This window comes from Prosopis cineraria, unplaced genomic scaffold (assembly GCF_029017545.1).
Source record: "Prosopis cineraria cultivar Desert tree isolate PC_DT_omini unplaced genomic scaffold, ASM2901754v1 PC546, whole genome shotgun sequence".
In the NCBI taxonomy this organism is placed as follows: domain Eukaryota; kingdom Viridiplantae; phylum Streptophyta; class Magnoliopsida; order Fabales; family Fabaceae; genus Prosopis; species Prosopis cineraria.
In genome coordinates, this window is record NW_026555871.1 from 27,854 (window position 1) to 46,291 (window position 18,438).

At 36.0% G+C, this 18,438-nt stretch overlaps 1 protein-coding gene across 1 annotated transcript in view; it reads right to left on the reverse strand.

Annotated features, from left to right (window-relative positions):
• LOC129297519 (isoleucine--tRNA ligase, cytoplasmic-like) overlaps positions 1-18,208 on the reverse strand; it is a 45,196-nt gene extending 26,988 nt beyond the window's left edge. The window contains exons 1-9 of the mRNA XM_054935851.1: positions 18,003-18,208; positions 13,566-14,393; positions 12,116-12,181; positions 11,428-11,571; positions 10,231-10,451; positions 9,776-9,941; positions 9,253-9,363; positions 6,681-6,778; positions 4,562-4,640 (exon numbers count right to left, since the gene is read on the reverse strand). Of these exons, the coding sequence (XP_054791826.1) occupies positions 4,562-4,640; positions 6,681-6,778; positions 9,253-9,363; positions 9,776-9,941; positions 10,231-10,451; positions 11,428-11,571; positions 12,116-12,181; positions 13,566-14,099 (1,419 nt within the window). The 5' untranslated portion in view covers positions 14,100-14,393; positions 18,003-18,208. The remainder of the gene's footprint in view (positions 1-4,561; positions 4,641-6,680; positions 6,779-9,252; positions 9,364-9,775; positions 9,942-10,230; positions 10,452-11,427; positions 11,572-12,115; positions 12,182-13,565; positions 14,394-18,002) is intronic.
• Between the last annotated feature and the right edge of the window lie 230 nt (positions 18,209-18,438).

Sequence of the window (18,438 nt, forward strand, 5' to 3'; positions counted from 1 at the left end):
AAAATTAGATTTGGTACTTGGAATGTTGGGACATTAAATTGTAAATCTGTAGAGGTTGTAGGGGTTATGATTCAAAGGAAAATCAATATCCTTTGCTTGCAAGAAACAAAATGGCGTGGAGAAGAAGCTAAGGATATTCAAGGTTTCAAACTTTGGTATACAGGAAAAGTAAGTGCACGCAATGGAGTAGGCATCATTATAGATAAGGAGTGGAAGAAGAACATTGTAGAAGTTAGCAGAATTGGAGACAGAATTATTTCTTTAAAAATGATAATTGGACGTGAGACTGTTAATATTGTTAGCGCTTATGCGCCGCAAGTCGGGACAGAAGCCAGTCTTAAGGAATTATTTTGGGAGGATCTGGAGGGGTTGATTCGACACATACCACAGAGTGAAAAGATTTTTATTGGAGGAGACTTTAATGGGCATGTCGGGAGGGAAGCTGGTCAGTATGCGAGGGTGCATGGTGGTTTTGGTTTTGGAGAGCTAAACAATGAAGGACAAACTCTTCTTGATTTCTCATTGGCGTATGATTTTAAGATTGCCAACACTTGTTTCAAGAAGAGAGATGAGCATCTCATCACTTACAAAAGTGGAGTCTCAAGGTCACAGATTGATTTTCTTTTGGTTAGGAACACAGATAGAAAACTTTGTAAAAATTGTAAGGTGATCCCCGGAGATGCTGTAACGACACAACATAGAGTCCTAGTCCTTGATGTGTGTATTATGAGTAAAATCCAAAAACGTCGACAAGTAGTAACACCAAGGATTAGGTGGTGGCAATTAAAAGGTGAGAAGCAAGATATTTTCAAGCGAAATCTTTTGGATAAAGGAATTTGGGATTCTCAGGGAAGTGCTAACATCATATGGGAGGATATGGCTAAAAAAATACGGGAGGTTGCAAAAGTAGTTTTGGGAGAATCGAAAGGTTCTGGTCCGAGAGATAAAGAGTCTTGGTGGTGGAATAATAGTGTACAGGACAAAATCAAGTATAAGAAGAATTGTTTTAAAGCCATACATTTGTGTAACAATGAGGAAAATTGGGAGAGGTACCGTATGGCTAAGAAGGAAACTAAGAGAGCTGTGGGTGAAGCTCGTTCTAAAGCTTTTGAAGAATTTTATAAGAACCTTGAGACGAAGGAAGGAGAGCAAAATATTTATAAGATTGCCAAGAGTAGGGAAAGAAAATCAAGAGATCTAGAACAGGTAAGGTGTATTAAGGATGAAGAGGGAAGAATTTTAGTTACAGATGATGAAATTAAAAATAGATGGGAGACTTATTTTTCTAAACTTTTCAATGATGGAGAGGATTCATCTAGTAACTTGGAGGATTTAGTAACTGGTGAAGGAGAACAAAATTTGTCATTCTATCGAATAATACGTGATAAGGAGGTAAAGGAAGCTCTTAAGAAAATGGCAAATGGTAGAGCCAACGGACCTGATTGTATATCTATCGAAGCGTGGAAATGTTTAGGTGAAGAAGGGGTGAGATGGTTAACTAGGTTATTTAATGTGATTTTACGGTCCAAGAAAATGCCTGATGAGTGGAGGAGAAGTACATTAATTCCTATTTATAAAAATAAAGGAGATATTCAGAATTGTACTAACTATAGAGGGATTAAACTCATGAGCCACACAATAAAATTGTGGGAGAAAGTAATTGAGCACAGGTTGAGATTGGAGACAAGTATTTCTGAGAATCAATTTGGTTTTATGCCAGGTAGATCAACTACAGAAGGATTTATCTACTAAGGGGATTAATGGAAAAGTATCGTTGTAAAGATAAAGATCTACACATGGTTTTTATTGATTTGGAAAAAGCTTATGACCGTATACCAAGAGAAGTGCTTTGGAAAGCGTTGGAAAAAAAGGGAGTACGAATTGCTTATATTAAAGCCATACAAGATATGTATGAGGGGGTAAAAACTACTATAAGAACGCCTAGTGGTCAAACAAAGGATTTTCCTATAAAGATTGGACTACATCAGGGATCATCTCTGAGTCTTATTTGTTCAACTTGATTTTAAATGTTTTGACGGAACATATTCAAGAGGAAATCCCGAAATGTATGCTCTTCGCGGATGATATAGTTCTTATAGCAGAGACAAGAGAAGAGGTTAATTGCAAACTTGAGTTATGGAGGAGGACATTGGAGTCGAAAGGTTTTCGTCTGAGTAGAAGTAAGACGGAATATTTATATTGTAAATTTGGTAAAGGACTATTCAAAAATAATTTGGAAGTGAAATTGGGAGATCAAATTATACCTCAAGTGGAAAAGTTTAGATATTTGGGAGCCATTATTCAAAATGATGGCGAAATCAGTGGAGATATTTCACATAGAATTCAAGCTGGGTGGTTTAATTGGAGAAAAGCTAAAGGAGTTATTTGTGACCGTAAGGTGCCTAATAAACTTAAAGGAAAGTTTTATCGCACTGCTATCAGACCGGCAATATTATATAGTACTGAATGCTGGGCTCTAACGGGACAGCAAGAGCATAAAGTTGGAGTAGCAGAGATGAAATATTACGATAGATGTGCGGATATACACGTAAAGATAAAATTCGAAATGAGCACATACGCGAAAAAGTGAGGGTGGCACCTATTGAGGAAAAAATGGTAGAAAATCGGTTGAGATGGTTTGGGCATGTACAAAGAAGACCACGGGAGGCACCAGAGAGAAGAGTAAACATATAACTTTGAGTCCGATTAAGAGAGGTAGAGGAAGGCCTAAGAGAACACTCTTGAAAGTTGTTGAACGTGATCTCTTAATTAATAATATTCCTAAAAGCTTGATAAATGATAGAGCACAATGGCGTCTTGCAATCCATGTAGCCGACCCCACCTAGTGGGATAAAGGCTTGTTGTTGTTGTTGTTGTTGTTGCTTTATTTTTGGTTTATTCTAAATAAATTTCCCTATTATACCTTTATGATTAAATTGATTTAAAATATACAAATGTCATGTTCATTTTTAAGTTTATTTATGCAAGCATTCTCAGAGTATTTTATTTTTCCCAAAAGTATTATACATGCATGGGCTGGGTAAATTACTAATGAAAAGATCATTTATACTTTACAAATTAAAAGGTAATTTGAATTATAAGGATTTTTAACTCCATGCATGCCAAAAATGTTTTTTGAGATTGAATGCAGAACATTGGTTACTAACGATAATTTCATTAGCCCTTGGCACGCCATGGCACACCTATGGTACACCTAACTAGCAGGGTACATTGGAGGTGCCAACCCCGTGTATCGGCCAACACATGTGGATGGGAGGATGAAATTTCATGGATATAATCCACGCCTGTTATTCGTGAACTTTATGCTTGCGCCTGTTTTTCATGGCCTCTAGTCACACCAGATGTTACTTACCCTCATAGACTATATGTCCACGCTTGTTATCCGTTATGTCTAAGTCCTAACATAAACAAGTTTTCCAAAGTTTTCCAAGTTATATTTTCATTCTTAAGAATTGTATTTTTATGATTATCTTATTTATTTTTTTTTATTATTATTATTATTTGGAGACGTTATTTACAAGAAAAATTTTGGCATTCAGACAGTAAAAGTGGACCTACTCTTCAATAGACCTCGTGGGACTCCTTAAGACAAGAAATATTTTGTTGCTCCATTCACATTGTGGATTAATGTAAATATTTAAGTATTTTGTTTTTGCTCTAGAGTCACCTCACAGATCCTATAGGCAAAATCCTTGTTTAAAGTGTGTTGGATTATATGTAAATATATACTGTATCAGAGTAGAACTCTGAATGCTGCTTGGACATTCTTTTGGCAAGTTGTAGAGATTTCAGGTAATCCAACTTACAGGGGAGACTCTGCCAAAATTTTTACAGCAAGCTTGAATATTTTGTTATTATTAGTATTTGTTTAATACAAATGACAATTATATGATAAGATTGGGCAACTGAAACGTTAGACATTATATAGGTTTGAGCTTATGGAATATGAGTTTTCTTGTATTTTAACCGGTCACACTTTAGAAATTCAGGGTGTGACAATATAATTCAATTCAATCAGTTATAACAGAAGACATTGATCTACTTTAAGTTTCAAGGTATAAAATAAATTAGGAAGTTTCATAGACCAATTGAATGATAGTGTATTATACAATATTTTTTATGATAAAAGAATTATATCAAGAAAGAGGAAATACAAATAAGGATAGGAATCCTCCAAGGCAAAGGGCCCAATAACAAAAATAACAAGAAATTCTTCTGCAAAGTTTCTAATATGTGATGGAGTAGAAGTTTGAACTAATGATCTTCTGCAAAGCTTCCAAACTCCTTTGCATATTTAAAAGTGACATGCCCTTGAAAAAGTTTGAACCAATGATCTTCTGAAAAGCTTCCTGACTATTATGAACATCTGAACAGAATATTTTTTCCTCTCCCTCCATATATAACAGTTTAAAATTTTCAATTTAACCTAGTCAGCTCTTAATCATTACATAATTTGTTATAACAATAAATAAAAGACAAAGGCCATCTCAATGATAAACCAGCAGCAACAACAAAAAACATTTGTTAAGCAAGAATGTACCTTCACGAAATCTGGAACCCAATAAGTCTGCTTGTTATTTTCCAACAATTGCTCTTTCAACTTCTCCACTTGAACAAACCTAACATGAACACAAATAAAGTATTGACACTGAAGTGGACAAACCAATTTATCATCAAAAAATAAACAAGATGTGCTAAGTCTATGTTAGAAAAGAAATATTTAATAGAAAGGAGAACCACAGCAGATAAGGATTAGTCAACCTCATAAAAGAGAACATGACCAATAGAAAAAAAAGGCTAAACACTTGAATTTAAACAAATATAACTGCTTCTTAATCTTCCTTCATATGAAAGGATTTATTTTGGTTGCTATCTGCCTTTTATGAATTGAAAAGAGCTCCTTCAGAGACAGACTTCATCAGAAAATGTTTAAGTAAAGTACTTATGGGCAGTGACTGAAAGATAGGTGCAACTACTTGATGGTGACTTATCTTTCTAGGGTAGGATGCCAGGTCAATGCTGTGCCTTGCCGATCCTTTTGGAAAAGGATGGTGGCAATTTGGGAACGATCACAAGAAGGTTATTCTTCAAGCTCTGCTGGCCTATGCATCTATCCGTCAGTGAGGCACTGCAGTATCCAGGCCTAGAGCTTCTTATATGAGAGGTGCTGCCTTGTGGGGAACAATGAGTCACATGCCTTTTGCACCTTTTCCATTATGACAGAAATACCTTAGGCGCCTTACCAGTTTGAAGCAATCAGTTATAAGTCAATGCCCAATCACTGACTTGTGCATAGGAATTTGGCAGTTTAGATTTAGATAACTGCAAGTTCTTGTCAGAGGATACAAGGGAAACATTGGCAAGAAACATTTGCTCTAGTTGCAAAACTCAAATGCATCAAAGTACTCCAATCCTTCATAGCCAATCTCAACTAGCTCCCCCTACATCAACTAGACATCAAAATTTGTCTTCCTTAATGGGGACTTAACAGAGGTCTACATGATGAAGATATTGGCTACAAACGTAGAAATAATGGAAGAGCATGCAAGCCTCATAAATTGTTCTGTGGTTTCAAACAACACTTCAAGTGTGCTTTCAAATGTTCGCAAAATAAGTCAAACTGTGAGGGTACACTCAATAACAAGCATATCACGCAATTTTCACAAAAAAGTTCCCTAAAACAGAAAATGCTATTCTCATTGTACAATGGCAACATATCAGTAGGATCTACTCTAAAAACTCATCAACCTCAAAAAGCTTTGGCTAAGGAATTTGAAAGTAAAGCCACTTGTAGATGTTGACTGCCATTAAATTATTAGTTGGTATTGATGAATAAATTTGCAAAGTGTTAGGCGGAAGATATATTTGTTTACTCCAGTAGCATTTACTCTTGTATGTTTTGTCAAGTCTTGCGCAGAAATCTCAAATCAACTCATTCCAGCCCCACACTCTTCGCGGGTTTTCCTTGAGCAGTTTGGTGAGTTGGGGCTGTTGTCCATGCCCTAATCCATGATGTTCAGCCTCTGTTCAGTGCTTCCTGTCCATTTAAGATCTTCTTATATTATGATATTACAATGTATGACCCCAAAGTGGCCTCTTCAGCCCCCAAAATCTCAAGTCACTAACATGCTAACCAATGCATAATTCAAAATAAATATTGAAGAATTTAAATACAAGTTGGGGGATAATTAACATCCCTCCAGCTTTTTTCTTCTGGGGTTGTTGATAAATGCATGCAGATCCCTTATGTTCGCGTCAAATTCTCTCTTTCTTGTAACATGTTTTTGAGTCAATTTCATCACACAAGTCAAGGAGATTGAGATTCAATGTCTCTCCAACAACTTTTTTCCTTTCACAGACTAGTGAGTTATTCTATTTAATTAGCCTTCATTTTCTGCCCATTTTATCCATTAATTTTCACCTTTACTGTGTTCTTAATTTGCTCGTCCAGATTCCTACATTTTGTTACCTCAAAAGAAGAGGACTCTATTGTGTATTGGAACTTTCTGTGTATTACTTGATGACATTCATTCAGTTATATTCAAGTATTTTCACATTTTACACTACGAAACTCAAAAGGATAGACACTATTGATATGATGTAGAAACCACAAATAAGTGAGGCAAAGGGAAAATCTTGATGAAACAAAAAATTCTCACCAGCTAGGAACAGCTCTGTAAATTAAAGGTGTCCCAGATCTCCAGCAGAATGGATAAGAATGTGTAAAGGTTCCAAACTTGATTAGCCTACCCTTTGCCTTTAAAAAAAAAAAAAGAATAAAAGAATAAAAATAAGCATCCAAATAAACAAAGCAGTAAGAAAAGCAACAGACTCTCAAGGCTCAAAACCATCAGTGTCAAGCTCTATAATTGATGATTATTTCACTAAAAAAGCAGGAGAGGGAAATATAATAATAATTCACAAGAAGTCCTCCATAGTGTGTCTTTCAAGCACACAAGATGGGAAGAGCTTAAAGAAACCAAAGAATCAAAGAAGAGAGTTACAGCAAAATATGCATGTCTTCACATCATAGTTCATTACAGAGCTAAAGCTAACACTTCAGAATCACATATTTCTGCCCATAAAATCCCTACAATTGGCCATAAAAAAATGCAATTTTGTTCTGATTGAGCTGCTTTAATTTTGAATTAGATTAAGAGAAATTTACTTCTTACGGAATGTTTACGAATCAGATTTTCCTTTTAATCTACATAAGGGGAATAATTCAGTATTTAAGCTTCACTTGGCCTCTTGATAAATCACGAGCTGAGATGCTGAACAGGCTTTGACAACTCCTTTGCACTCCTCAGACAAAAAGGAGAGATTAGGAAAATTAAAAACTGCATAAAAGACAATCTCCAAAACTACATTGTGGTGGAAAGAGCAAATAATTTGTCAAAGATAAGATTTTTATTTTACCATTTATTTTATATTTTTTAAGATTTAGTCTTAGATATCCAGATATCATTTAGATTGTTAGCATCTACATTCTGATTATCAATATTTTTTTATTCCTCCATTTTCTGTATTAAGTGAAAATATATTCTTATAAAAATAAAGGAAACAGAAATAGAGAATTCTTAAGCCTTGATTGATTGACTAATTCCTGGTTTATAAATAATTGCTCATAATATTGTCGACCATACCACTCTGATTATTATCCCATTCTTCATCCGTCTTTTTCCTAATACATTTTCTTTGTCTAAATGTCATGAGACCTCCTTTCCCCTGGAAAATGGGGCTTTTCTTAGAATTTATTCCCACAAAGTGTACATATTCATCATGCTCTACTATTTTTTCACTAGTCAATGTAATTGAACTTCATCCAGAGTATGTGATGCATCCAACCCAATCAATAGAAAATAGGGCTTCCTCTTACGATTCCATTACTCCAAAGTTGACATATTCACCATACTCCTTCCTTTTTCACTAGTAAATCTAATTGAACTTCATCTAAAACATTTGTAGCAGCTGCACCACTACACAAGTCTTCCATTTTAACAATGATACTTCAAAAAATCATACTGATGATTTGATGGAAATTCAATAGACACAAAAGAACTTTCTTTGGACATGTCACCAAACAGCTCCAAATCCATAATTTGTTTTGCAGTGCCCTATAGTCAACAAGCACAAATAATATACACCTTTAAGGCACTTTTGTACATCATCTGGTTTGTGTTATGGGTCCCATGTTGGGAAGCCTCATAAGTGAAGATGGGTTTGTAAACTATTCTTTTGGGATGGGAACCCTACCCCAACAATTAACTATTGATGTGGAGAAACCAACCCATTTAAATATCTCATTGATCATCCCATACCATTCAATGCGGGACTTGGTATCCCATACTACCAAGTCTCCATTAGTTTGTCCTGAAAATTTGAGGCAATTTATGTTGGTTAGATTTGGACAAGTGCAAAGAAGGCTACTAGAAGCACCAGTGATAAGAATTGAGTAGATAGTCTTTAGTCTTGTGAAAAGATATAAAGGGCAATCGAGAAGAACACTCAAAGAAGTTATCAAATAGGGTCTCTCGGTTAATGATATGCCTGAAGAATTGGTTGTTGCAATCCAAGTATTCAACTTAAAATGAGGTTTCCTGTGTGTGTTAGATTTGGGGATTTTGATAGGATAATATGAGCATGGCCTTTCAAACTTGGACAATTTAAGTTACATTTTTCAAAATGGAAGATATAGTAATTAGAATTCCAGTATAATAAACTGTAGCATATGTGATTTAAGTAGAAGAGTGTTCTACTTGTGATCACTGGATGTCATTTGAAGATAAGCAATTCGGTGGCATGCAATTGTCATAAAACTGTTTTTTTTCAACTTCATTACAAAGGAAAAGGGTAATTTGGGGATTCAAAAGGCAGGAATAAGAGAGCTTGGTGATCAATAGTTTAGCTCCTAGCTTCTTTTAGTTCCTTTCATTTTATCTTCCAGCATGCACTCCAAGCCAATACGCCAATTATTTCCTTTATTTCTTCTTCCTTTCACATTCCCCCCAAACTAAATTTTAAAGCCGAGAAAGAACGGATATGTTAAAATGAGTTCAAATACTCTATAAAATTAGTTCCAGCGACATTCAATATGTAATGCAATAACCTTTACCAATATCAAAATTGGAAAGCAACATACAAAATTCAAAATTCAAAATTCAAAAGTTGAGCTATAAGCAATAACAAGTTTAGACACATTAAACATAACAAGTTTTGATATATACATACCTTCACAGCTTCAACAATATCCTTATCTGCATCTTTAATATAGCGGCCACTAAAGTCAGTGATTTTGGCAGTAAAGCAGCCATCGTCATCAACAGCAACAGTTAGAGACTCCTACAGACAGACGTGAGTGTAATGGTACCAAGAACATAAGAAAGTTTACTAAGGGAAAGAAAAAAGGTGACAGCAGAGAAAATACTTCAGCTACTTGAAGAAAGGACATGACAGATAAATAGAGATTGGAAAATGTATCAACACGAAACAATCATCACTAGGGACAGGGCAGAGAATAATTCAAGATAGCCCATAAGCATGATGGATGGTAGGTTCAGGTTATCAAAAGCATGGTGACAAATGACAAAGGAATTATGATTTAACAGTTTGGAAACTAAGGCTTCAATAGTGGATTAAATGCAAAAATATTGTGGATCAAATGGTTTTTTAAAGTTAACGGAAGGTCACTTAGTACAGAAAATGAAAGATAGATTCAGGCTTTCATAGATTTGAAGTGCATCAGAAAACCAACCTTGCTAAGAATTTTATTATCAATGCAAACACGGAAATCATCCTCACCAAAAGCAGGAGCACAATGGACAATGCCAGTACCACTGTCATCAGTAACGTAACTGTCCGCAACAATTCTAAAAGCAGGACCAGCTAACTCCATAAAGTAATTGAACAATGGTTCATACCTGCAGAATATGTACTTTAGAATTTAAATAGTCAACAAGACCCCATTTGCAATGAAGTCATTTCATAAGTATCCAAGGAGAAAATATAAAAAGCAATTAATTTGAAGACCAATCTAAACAGTATAAAGAGATATGGATGGATTAGGCAACAGAATAGTTTGTAATCATGAATAAGAAGAAAAAACTATATAAATGCATTAAAAAATTGACTCTGACAAATGCCTGGACGCAACTAAACTGTCAGGAGGTTAATTAAAAAAGAGAGACATATTAAAGGAAGACTACTCACTTCTTTCCTACTAGTGAAGCCCCTGAGAATTTCTCCAGCACTTCAAAAAAATCCAAAACATTTTCTGTCTTTCCGCTTGATGATCCTTTAGTCCTTGCTATTGCTTTTTTGGGGCCATCAATTGATCCATAAGAGACAATTTCTTTGGGTTTCTCCATTGGGAGTGAAATTAGACGTGATTCCGCAACAATATAAACTTTACCAGAAAATTTATTACGAACCTAAATTATTTTGATCCACAAATTGGTTGTCAATTAACAAAGCATGTCAAAGAGAAGAACAAGAAAGGTAAATGATTGTGAAAGCAATATAGAAGTCTTGTATCTAGCATACACGTAACATAGACAATAAGTAGTCAATGACAAAATAACTCAAGGAAAATAAGCAGCAACACAACTTACATCTCATCTTAATTATACTATAAAGAACAAAGTCCATGTTTTGATCTTTTTTAATCATTCTCAATATTTCAGTACATAACACAAATAACTTCTCTTCCAGCCTTCCCCGCTATGGGTTTTCTCACCTCTCACTCCAGAGCAAAAACAGGGGGAACCCCAGTTTCATCAAAAGCTTACCACATCTCATATAACATTGCAAGTGTTCTATCCAAATGAGCATTACCCCCAACAAAAAAATAACGTACATGCACTGACTTGTAATCAGATTATTTGGTTGGACCTCCTCACTCTTCTCTCTCTCTAGACAAGTATAATCTCAAAACACCACGATATATATTATTGTGTTAAGGGCCCCAAAAAAATCAAATTACAAATAAACAAAAAGCTTCGGCTGATGTAATTATTTGCCTACTCCTTGGGCACATTTCTTCATATCCATTTACATTAAAGTTCTTAACCCTTCAAGACATGATGAAACATCATCATGAAAGCTTTGGCTGGGCAGTACTAGTTGAGGCAAGTACCTAAGGTGCTGGCTTTCCCACGACTGGAACACAGCCACTGTGATTATAGTTGCAATAGTTACTATATCTGAGACAAAATACTAATTTTGATAATCAATTGCAGAAGGACTTAGAATCTAAACTTGGGCTTGTGACTTAAATCATTTAGTTTTCATCTACTATCTTCAGTAGAAAGTCATGTTTTTATATAACTAGCTTGGGGAAGTAAATGAGCAACCTTTGACAGATTACAAGTAACAAAATAATCTATCTCTAAAACAAAGTCATCTGACCTTCACATAGGAAAAGTTAGCATTGACGCAAAGGGCAAGATTACTTGGAAGAGTCCATGGAGTTGTTGTCCAAGCTACAAATGATGCATTATGCGGATCATCAATCATGGGAAATGCCACCAATACTTCAGGATCAGGCACATCCTGCACCAATAAAGAATTATAGGTATAACAAGAATTAAAAGAAATATATGTCATCTGATTAAACAAACAACTGGGCTAAATCACGAAAAAAGAATTGTCAAATTGTCAAAAGATGAAGCTGTTGACCCAATAGACAGTGGCATCTTTCAATCTTCAACATGACCCCACATTATAAAGTACATTAAGTCTGAAGCCTAGACAATGCATATGCCCACCATAACTTGACAGCCAAAAAAAAAAAAAAGAATAAGAAGGAAAAACTATTTTGAAAACACTCAATGATGAAGATGTATCATACACAAAGCACTACTGACCCAGAAAAACTCAAGCCATTAGTTGAAGGGAAATAATAAATTTTACATCTCTAGTGAAAAGAAATAACTGCCCAAAACAGGTCGTATTATAAAAACAGGGTAAAGATAGAAATTTTAGCCCCCGTCAATGATAATGTAATAGCAATATCTTCATTGAAATAAAAATATTTTGAACAAAAAATAATAATAATATCAATAGTAAACGTATGCAAAAGTATGGAATTGCAAACCTTGTAATTCTGACCAGCCTCAAAATTAGATAATGGAGTTTTGCAACCAGTGCTATAGGGCATGACCTGCAAGAATAACACAGATACAGCACTTAGACTTAGCTGGTGAATGAAAACAAAAAAAAATGCAAAAGAAAAACAATATTAAAATATTTTAAAGAGGCCAGTTTGTAACCAAGAAGGCAACAAGCAAAATACAAAATGAAAGAAATATAATTCATCATTAGCATGAGATATTAGAAAAAAGAGAAATTACAATCACCTCCCTTATTTTAAGTTTTTGTAAGCATTTGCTGATAGGAACAACATAGAACTAGGTTATTGGGAGTTTCTAGAAACTTCAGACAAGATAACCTCCAAGAACCATGATCTTAATAGAGAAAAAGGTTTCTATCTAAATTGAAGCTGGAAAGAATGTGGATCCAGGTTTGGTGAGAGGTAAATGTAATGTACTCTAGGACAATCCTAATTATACTAACCCATTAACCAATGCTACTCTTGATTATTACCTCCAACAAAATCCAAATGCACGTTGCATTCATTGTACTGGAGTAACACAAAACACACTACCACTCGGTTGCATTTGGAAAAATGATATACAGAAGGTACAAAAGTAGCACCATACCAACAGCTTTGAAATACATTGTCACATGGCAAATATTAATTTTATAAATAACAGATAGGATTAATTTTATAAGATATTAGATAGGTAAAATTAGGGCTGACTCATCAATTTTGTAGAGGGCTTCCCACTTTAGTAGATGAGGTCGAGGGAATATTCAAGAATAGGTTTTATCATCTGTATATGGTTGCTACAGTGTCCCAGGACTGGTGTCTCGTGCGTAGAACTCAATTTTAAAGACTTTTTTAGCATTTTATTGTTTTCTTCATGTTATACATTGTGTTCAATCCCAAAAGTATATCAGCATAGAATCCTATTCTTGACACGGAACTGCAATTTAGTTAAATTAGACTTGCAATGCAGCAACTAAAGCTGTAGAGTAACACATTAATGAGAAATCTTATAATTGTTAATCGCTATCGCTAATACATTAAAAAACCGAAAATCATGGTCCATATCAAGTGCGCAGGACATACAAATTTGTCGCTAATTGAAATCTTTTTCCATCAATTTGTAATTGTAATGAACTTCCTCGGTATCTTCAATCAAGCGCCTATAGCACTTGTTGCTTAACCACTCTCAAGAGATATACCTCTGGACCTTATCAATATTATTCCTGCCCCAATCCCTTCCCCTCAAAACCACAGGGTTGCCAGCTCTTTAACTTCATATGTATATTAGGGCCAGCCAATAGCCCACGGATTGCCAGTGCGCAAAACACTCAAAATTTACTAAAAGAGCCAATTAAGAACTTATATAAAGTAAAAGAATCCCACCAAAATCATCATTACCCCACTTATAACAGTGCCACACAAAACAAAACCTTACCTTGAAGCTTTTATAGACAAGGCCCTTCTCGTAGAGCTGGGCAAAGACCCACCAAACGGATTCCATGAATTTGAGATCCATTGTCTTGTAATCGTTTCTGAAATCAATCCATCGTCCCGTGCGCGTAATAACCTTCTCCCACTCCTCAACGTAACGGGTTACAATACTCCTGCACTCCTCATTGTACTTATCAATACCCATTTTCAACACATCTTCTCTCTTCTTAATCCCTAGCTTCTGGTCAATCTCATTCTCCACAGGTAAACCGTGACAGTCCCAGCCAAAGCGTCGGGTGACATGATGACCCGTCATGGTCTGGTAGCGGGTGACAATGTCCTTGATGGTGCCAGCAAGTATGTGGCCGTAGTGAGGGAGGCCCGTCGCGAAGGGTGGGCCATCGTAGAAGATGTATTCAGGATTGTTAGCGGAGCGAGCTAACTGGGTCTCGAATGCCTTGATTTCAGACCACAGCTCGAGTATCCTCTCCTCTTGTCTGGGGAAGGAGAAGTCTCTACCTTCGCACACGTCGTCCATGGCAGACTCGAATTTGCTTTCGCAGGGCTACTTTGAATCTGCGAGCTCTTCTATGATACTGCGTGCTTCAGACAACTCTGCCGCCACCCAAGCCCTTCTAAGCTGAAAGCGCCATGTCGGGGTTTAAACCTTATGTTTGGATTTGCGTTTTGAAGCCCCAAAACGCTGTTAACAATCCACAACACGGTAAACCTGATTCGGGGTAAACAAACACGACATGTTGAATGGTAGTCACGTTTTTTCCTTCAGACCACGTTACAGGAGATGAGGAGAAGCATTTAAGGACCAGCTTTTCTGTTTGAAAATCACAGTGGAAACATAAAGGCAGTTACTCTTTTCCTCAACAACAAAAGCAAAAAAACAAAAACAAAAACAAAAACAAAAAAGAAAAACAAAGAGGCATTTAGTCATTTACCACTAATGTCCCTTTGCATAATCAGGGATTCAAGGAAGAGGAAGCGACTTTAGGAGGGAGGGACTGTGATGACAAAGAAAGAAGGGGGACGGGAACATATAGAAAGATAGGTGCAAAAATATATATTTTGAACAAGATATTGAAGACAAAGATATTACCTTCATCAACATTCAGGATATTTTTAGAGATCAACACCTCCAAATAAAAATTAACTTCTTAACTCAGAAAGGTAATAGAGCTACAGCTAGATGAACTACCCTTGATGAAGGATGGGTTAGATTGGATACTAATGGCTAAGTCAACATTCACGGTGCAGCTAAATGTGGTGGTCTTATCCGGAACAATCAAGGCAATTGGATCAAAGGTTATTTCAAATACCTTGGTTATTATCCTAGTACAGCTGCGGAGCTTATAGGCATTTTGGAAGGTCTTCATATTTGTTGGGCTAGTAAGTTTGATAAAGTCAATGTCTACAATGACCTTACAGAAGCTCTCTCGCTAATTCACAATGAATTCTCTACTACCCACCCACTTTTTGAGACTATCAATAAAATTAGAGATCTCACCATGTGATAATGGACAATCACATTCGATCACATTTTCAGGGAGGCTAACAAATGTGCAGACTGATTATCTCATCAAGCTTATCCTGATAATTTTTATGTTCGTATTTTCGATAGTCTACTACCTGGTTGTTGTAATCTTTTATATGCTAACATGACTCATATTGTTAATTAGCACGGTGTATCCATGGCCTTTTATTCAAAAAGAAAAAGAAAAAAAAAAGAAGAGGGACAAAAAGCAAAGGATGAGTCAACAGAAAAGGTCAAAGCAAGATTAAGAGCTCAATTTTAATGTCCGCCCACATTCTCAATCCTTTGAAGTGACTCCACATTGCATAATTCTACCAATTAATCTAAAATCCTAATCCATGCCACAATTCTTTTCTAAGTGTTTGCTTTCTAGGGATTAAAATTACATCTCCATTTCTAAACTAATAGATTGTGATCATCTATCATCCAAAGGTCATCTAAATATGCATAGTCTAAGTCTTCCTTAGTTGAAAAAGATACTATGAAATGCTCATTACTCAAAGGCATCACCTTTAACGGGTTTACGGACCACCACATCCTATCCAATCTTATTTGCATTAAGGTTTAAGAAATCTCCTTCCCCAGTAGCTTAACAAGGGAACTTTTCCATGGGGCACACCATGCTTCATATTCTTTCTCAGTTAACTTTAGCGTCAAAATCCTTAATTTCCTTAATTTAGTTTCCTATGCCTCATCGTTTGATTCCTCCACCTCTATTTTATCTTGTTCTTCATTGGCCTTTACAAAATACCCTTTCCATCCCCTTAAAATCTCATCGGATTCAAAATATTCAATAAGAAACCTTGCCGAGTTTAGACTTATAAGAGAATCTCAATAAGATAATCTTCTCCTTAGAAGTTGCACCTGCTCTTTCACCACCAGTGTAGGACCCTTAGTAGCCTTAAACACTAGACTTGAGGATCCATTCAACCCTTGTTTACTAAAAAATGAAGACTCCACCCTTTGTTCCTTTTATCACCTAAGGTCCTCTACTAGAACCACCTAGCAAAACCCCTCTCATCTCACCGTATGCACTATTACTTTCTCTACCCTAACCACCATTCATACTCCTACTATACTTGTCTCTAAAGACCTTTAAAGACCTAAGGCCTATTAATTTGTGTAATGTAAGTTATAAAATCATCACAAAAATTATTACTAATAGAATGAAAGTGTTTCACCCACAGGCTATAGCTCCATACCAATGTAGTTTTGTTTCGGTTCATCACACTCAAATAATATCATTATGGCCTTAGAAGTGATACATTCCATACGAACCATAAACTAGAAGTAAGGTTACATGGAAATAAAATTGATCTAGAGAAAGCGTACAACCAAGTCAACTAGGGTTTCCTCACTAGCTATCTTAAATAATTAAATTTGTCATCTTACATGGATGAGGTCATATCTAGTTGTGTGACTACTCCTAGCTTACAATTATTATGGGATGGCAACAAGCTAAATCTTTTGCTTTTTCTTGGGGAGTTAGACAAGGTGATCTATTATCTTCATATCTTTCATGATTTATATGGAAAAGCTTGCTCATTTAATCATGCAAAAAGTGGAGGAAGAAGAGTGGCATCCAATCCAGCTTGTCAAGAATGGGCCCTTTATATCCCACTTGTTCTTTGCCGGATATCATTCTCTTTGCTAAAGCTTTGATGATACAAGTTGAGATTATTAACGTGATCTTGAAGATTTTTTGCCTATGTTCGGGGGTGAGAGTCAGCCAAAACGAGGGTCTTCTTCTCTGAGAATGTTACATGCCATAGCAAGGAAGAGATCACTACTAAATTGGGTTTTATGAGATCAACTGACTTGGACAAGTACCTGGGGGTTCCTTTACACTACAAAAGAGTTGATCATGAAATTTTTGTTGAGACCATTGATAAGGTGAAAATGAGATCATCAAGCTAAAGGCTACTTCATTATCTCTTGTAGGGCGTGCAACTCTGATTTTTGCTGTTGCATCTACTATTCTGGATATACTATTCATACTTCATATCTTCCCACAGCTACTTGTAATACCCTTGAAAAAAGCAACCATGACTTCTAGTAGGGTTATTCGAGCGAGGAACGAAAGATTCACATAGTTAATTGGGATGACGCTTGTAAAATATAAAGCTTTTATGATGAAAGTGGGTTGGGGCTTAGTAAATAGTCAAGATGCACTTTAGGCAAAAGTAATTCGAGCAAAGTATAACTACAAAAATGACTTATTCCTCAAATCAATATGAAACGCTCTAGCTCTAATATTTGATCAGGAATCAAGGCTACCTGGGACATAGTGAAGTCTGGTTTGATTATTAATAATAATAGTAATATTGTTGGTTGAAAATGAGACAAAGGTGGGACCTTCTCGATCAAATATGCTTATGGAGTCCTAATAGAGTCTCACACTTTAAGTGACTTTGTATGGGAAAAGTTGTGGAAACTTCTCATAACATACCAAAACCCTCCTTTGGATGGCGGCTTATGGACTCCTTCATCACGGGTCTAGGCAAAAATATAGAATAGAGATCGATGGGAGATGCCTTTAGTGTGATTCTTAGTTGGAAACAGAACTACATGTCCTTCAAGATTGTCATGAGGCTCATCACCTCTAGCAAAGCATCCTGGATGGGCTGAAGCATGGTGAAATTTTTTTCGATAAAACTAAATAATTGGCTGAAATGGAATATCAGGAACTCAGGTCATATAGCTTATAAGGACTAAAGTTTTTATTTTGCTCTTGTTTATTGGCTAATTTGGCAAAGGCTTAACGAACACATTTTTTCAGGGAAAGTTATGTTTAATGAGTATAATAACACTCAAGCTTTAGCCATCTTAGATAACATGATCTCAAATAAACATAAGGGGTCAAATGTCAACTAGAGAGGTAAGACGCCAGATTACCTCTAAATAGTTGGAAGCCACCAGATATAGGGTGGGTCACCATGAATGTAGATGGAACATTCTCAATTGCTTATCAGAAGAAAGGATGCAGTGGTATTCTTAGAGACCACGAAGGAAAATTTCTTTCCGGCTTCCTTTGCAACCTTCATGACGGGGGCTGTCTCACGATCGAGCTTTGGGATTTCTTATTCAGGCTAAAGACGGTGTAAGACGGTAGGAAGAGGAAACTCTGCATGGAATCTGACTCAACTAATGCACGTGGGCTTGCTTTGGGTGGGGATATCTCACATCATCTAGATAAGGTCCTTATCACCAAGATTTGTGATTGGCTTAAGAAGGAGTGGGAAATTCAAGTTAAGCACATCCCACAAATAGCTAACAAGGTAGCTAACTACCTAGCACAAATGGCTCTTAACATTTAGCAAGGTTACCACGC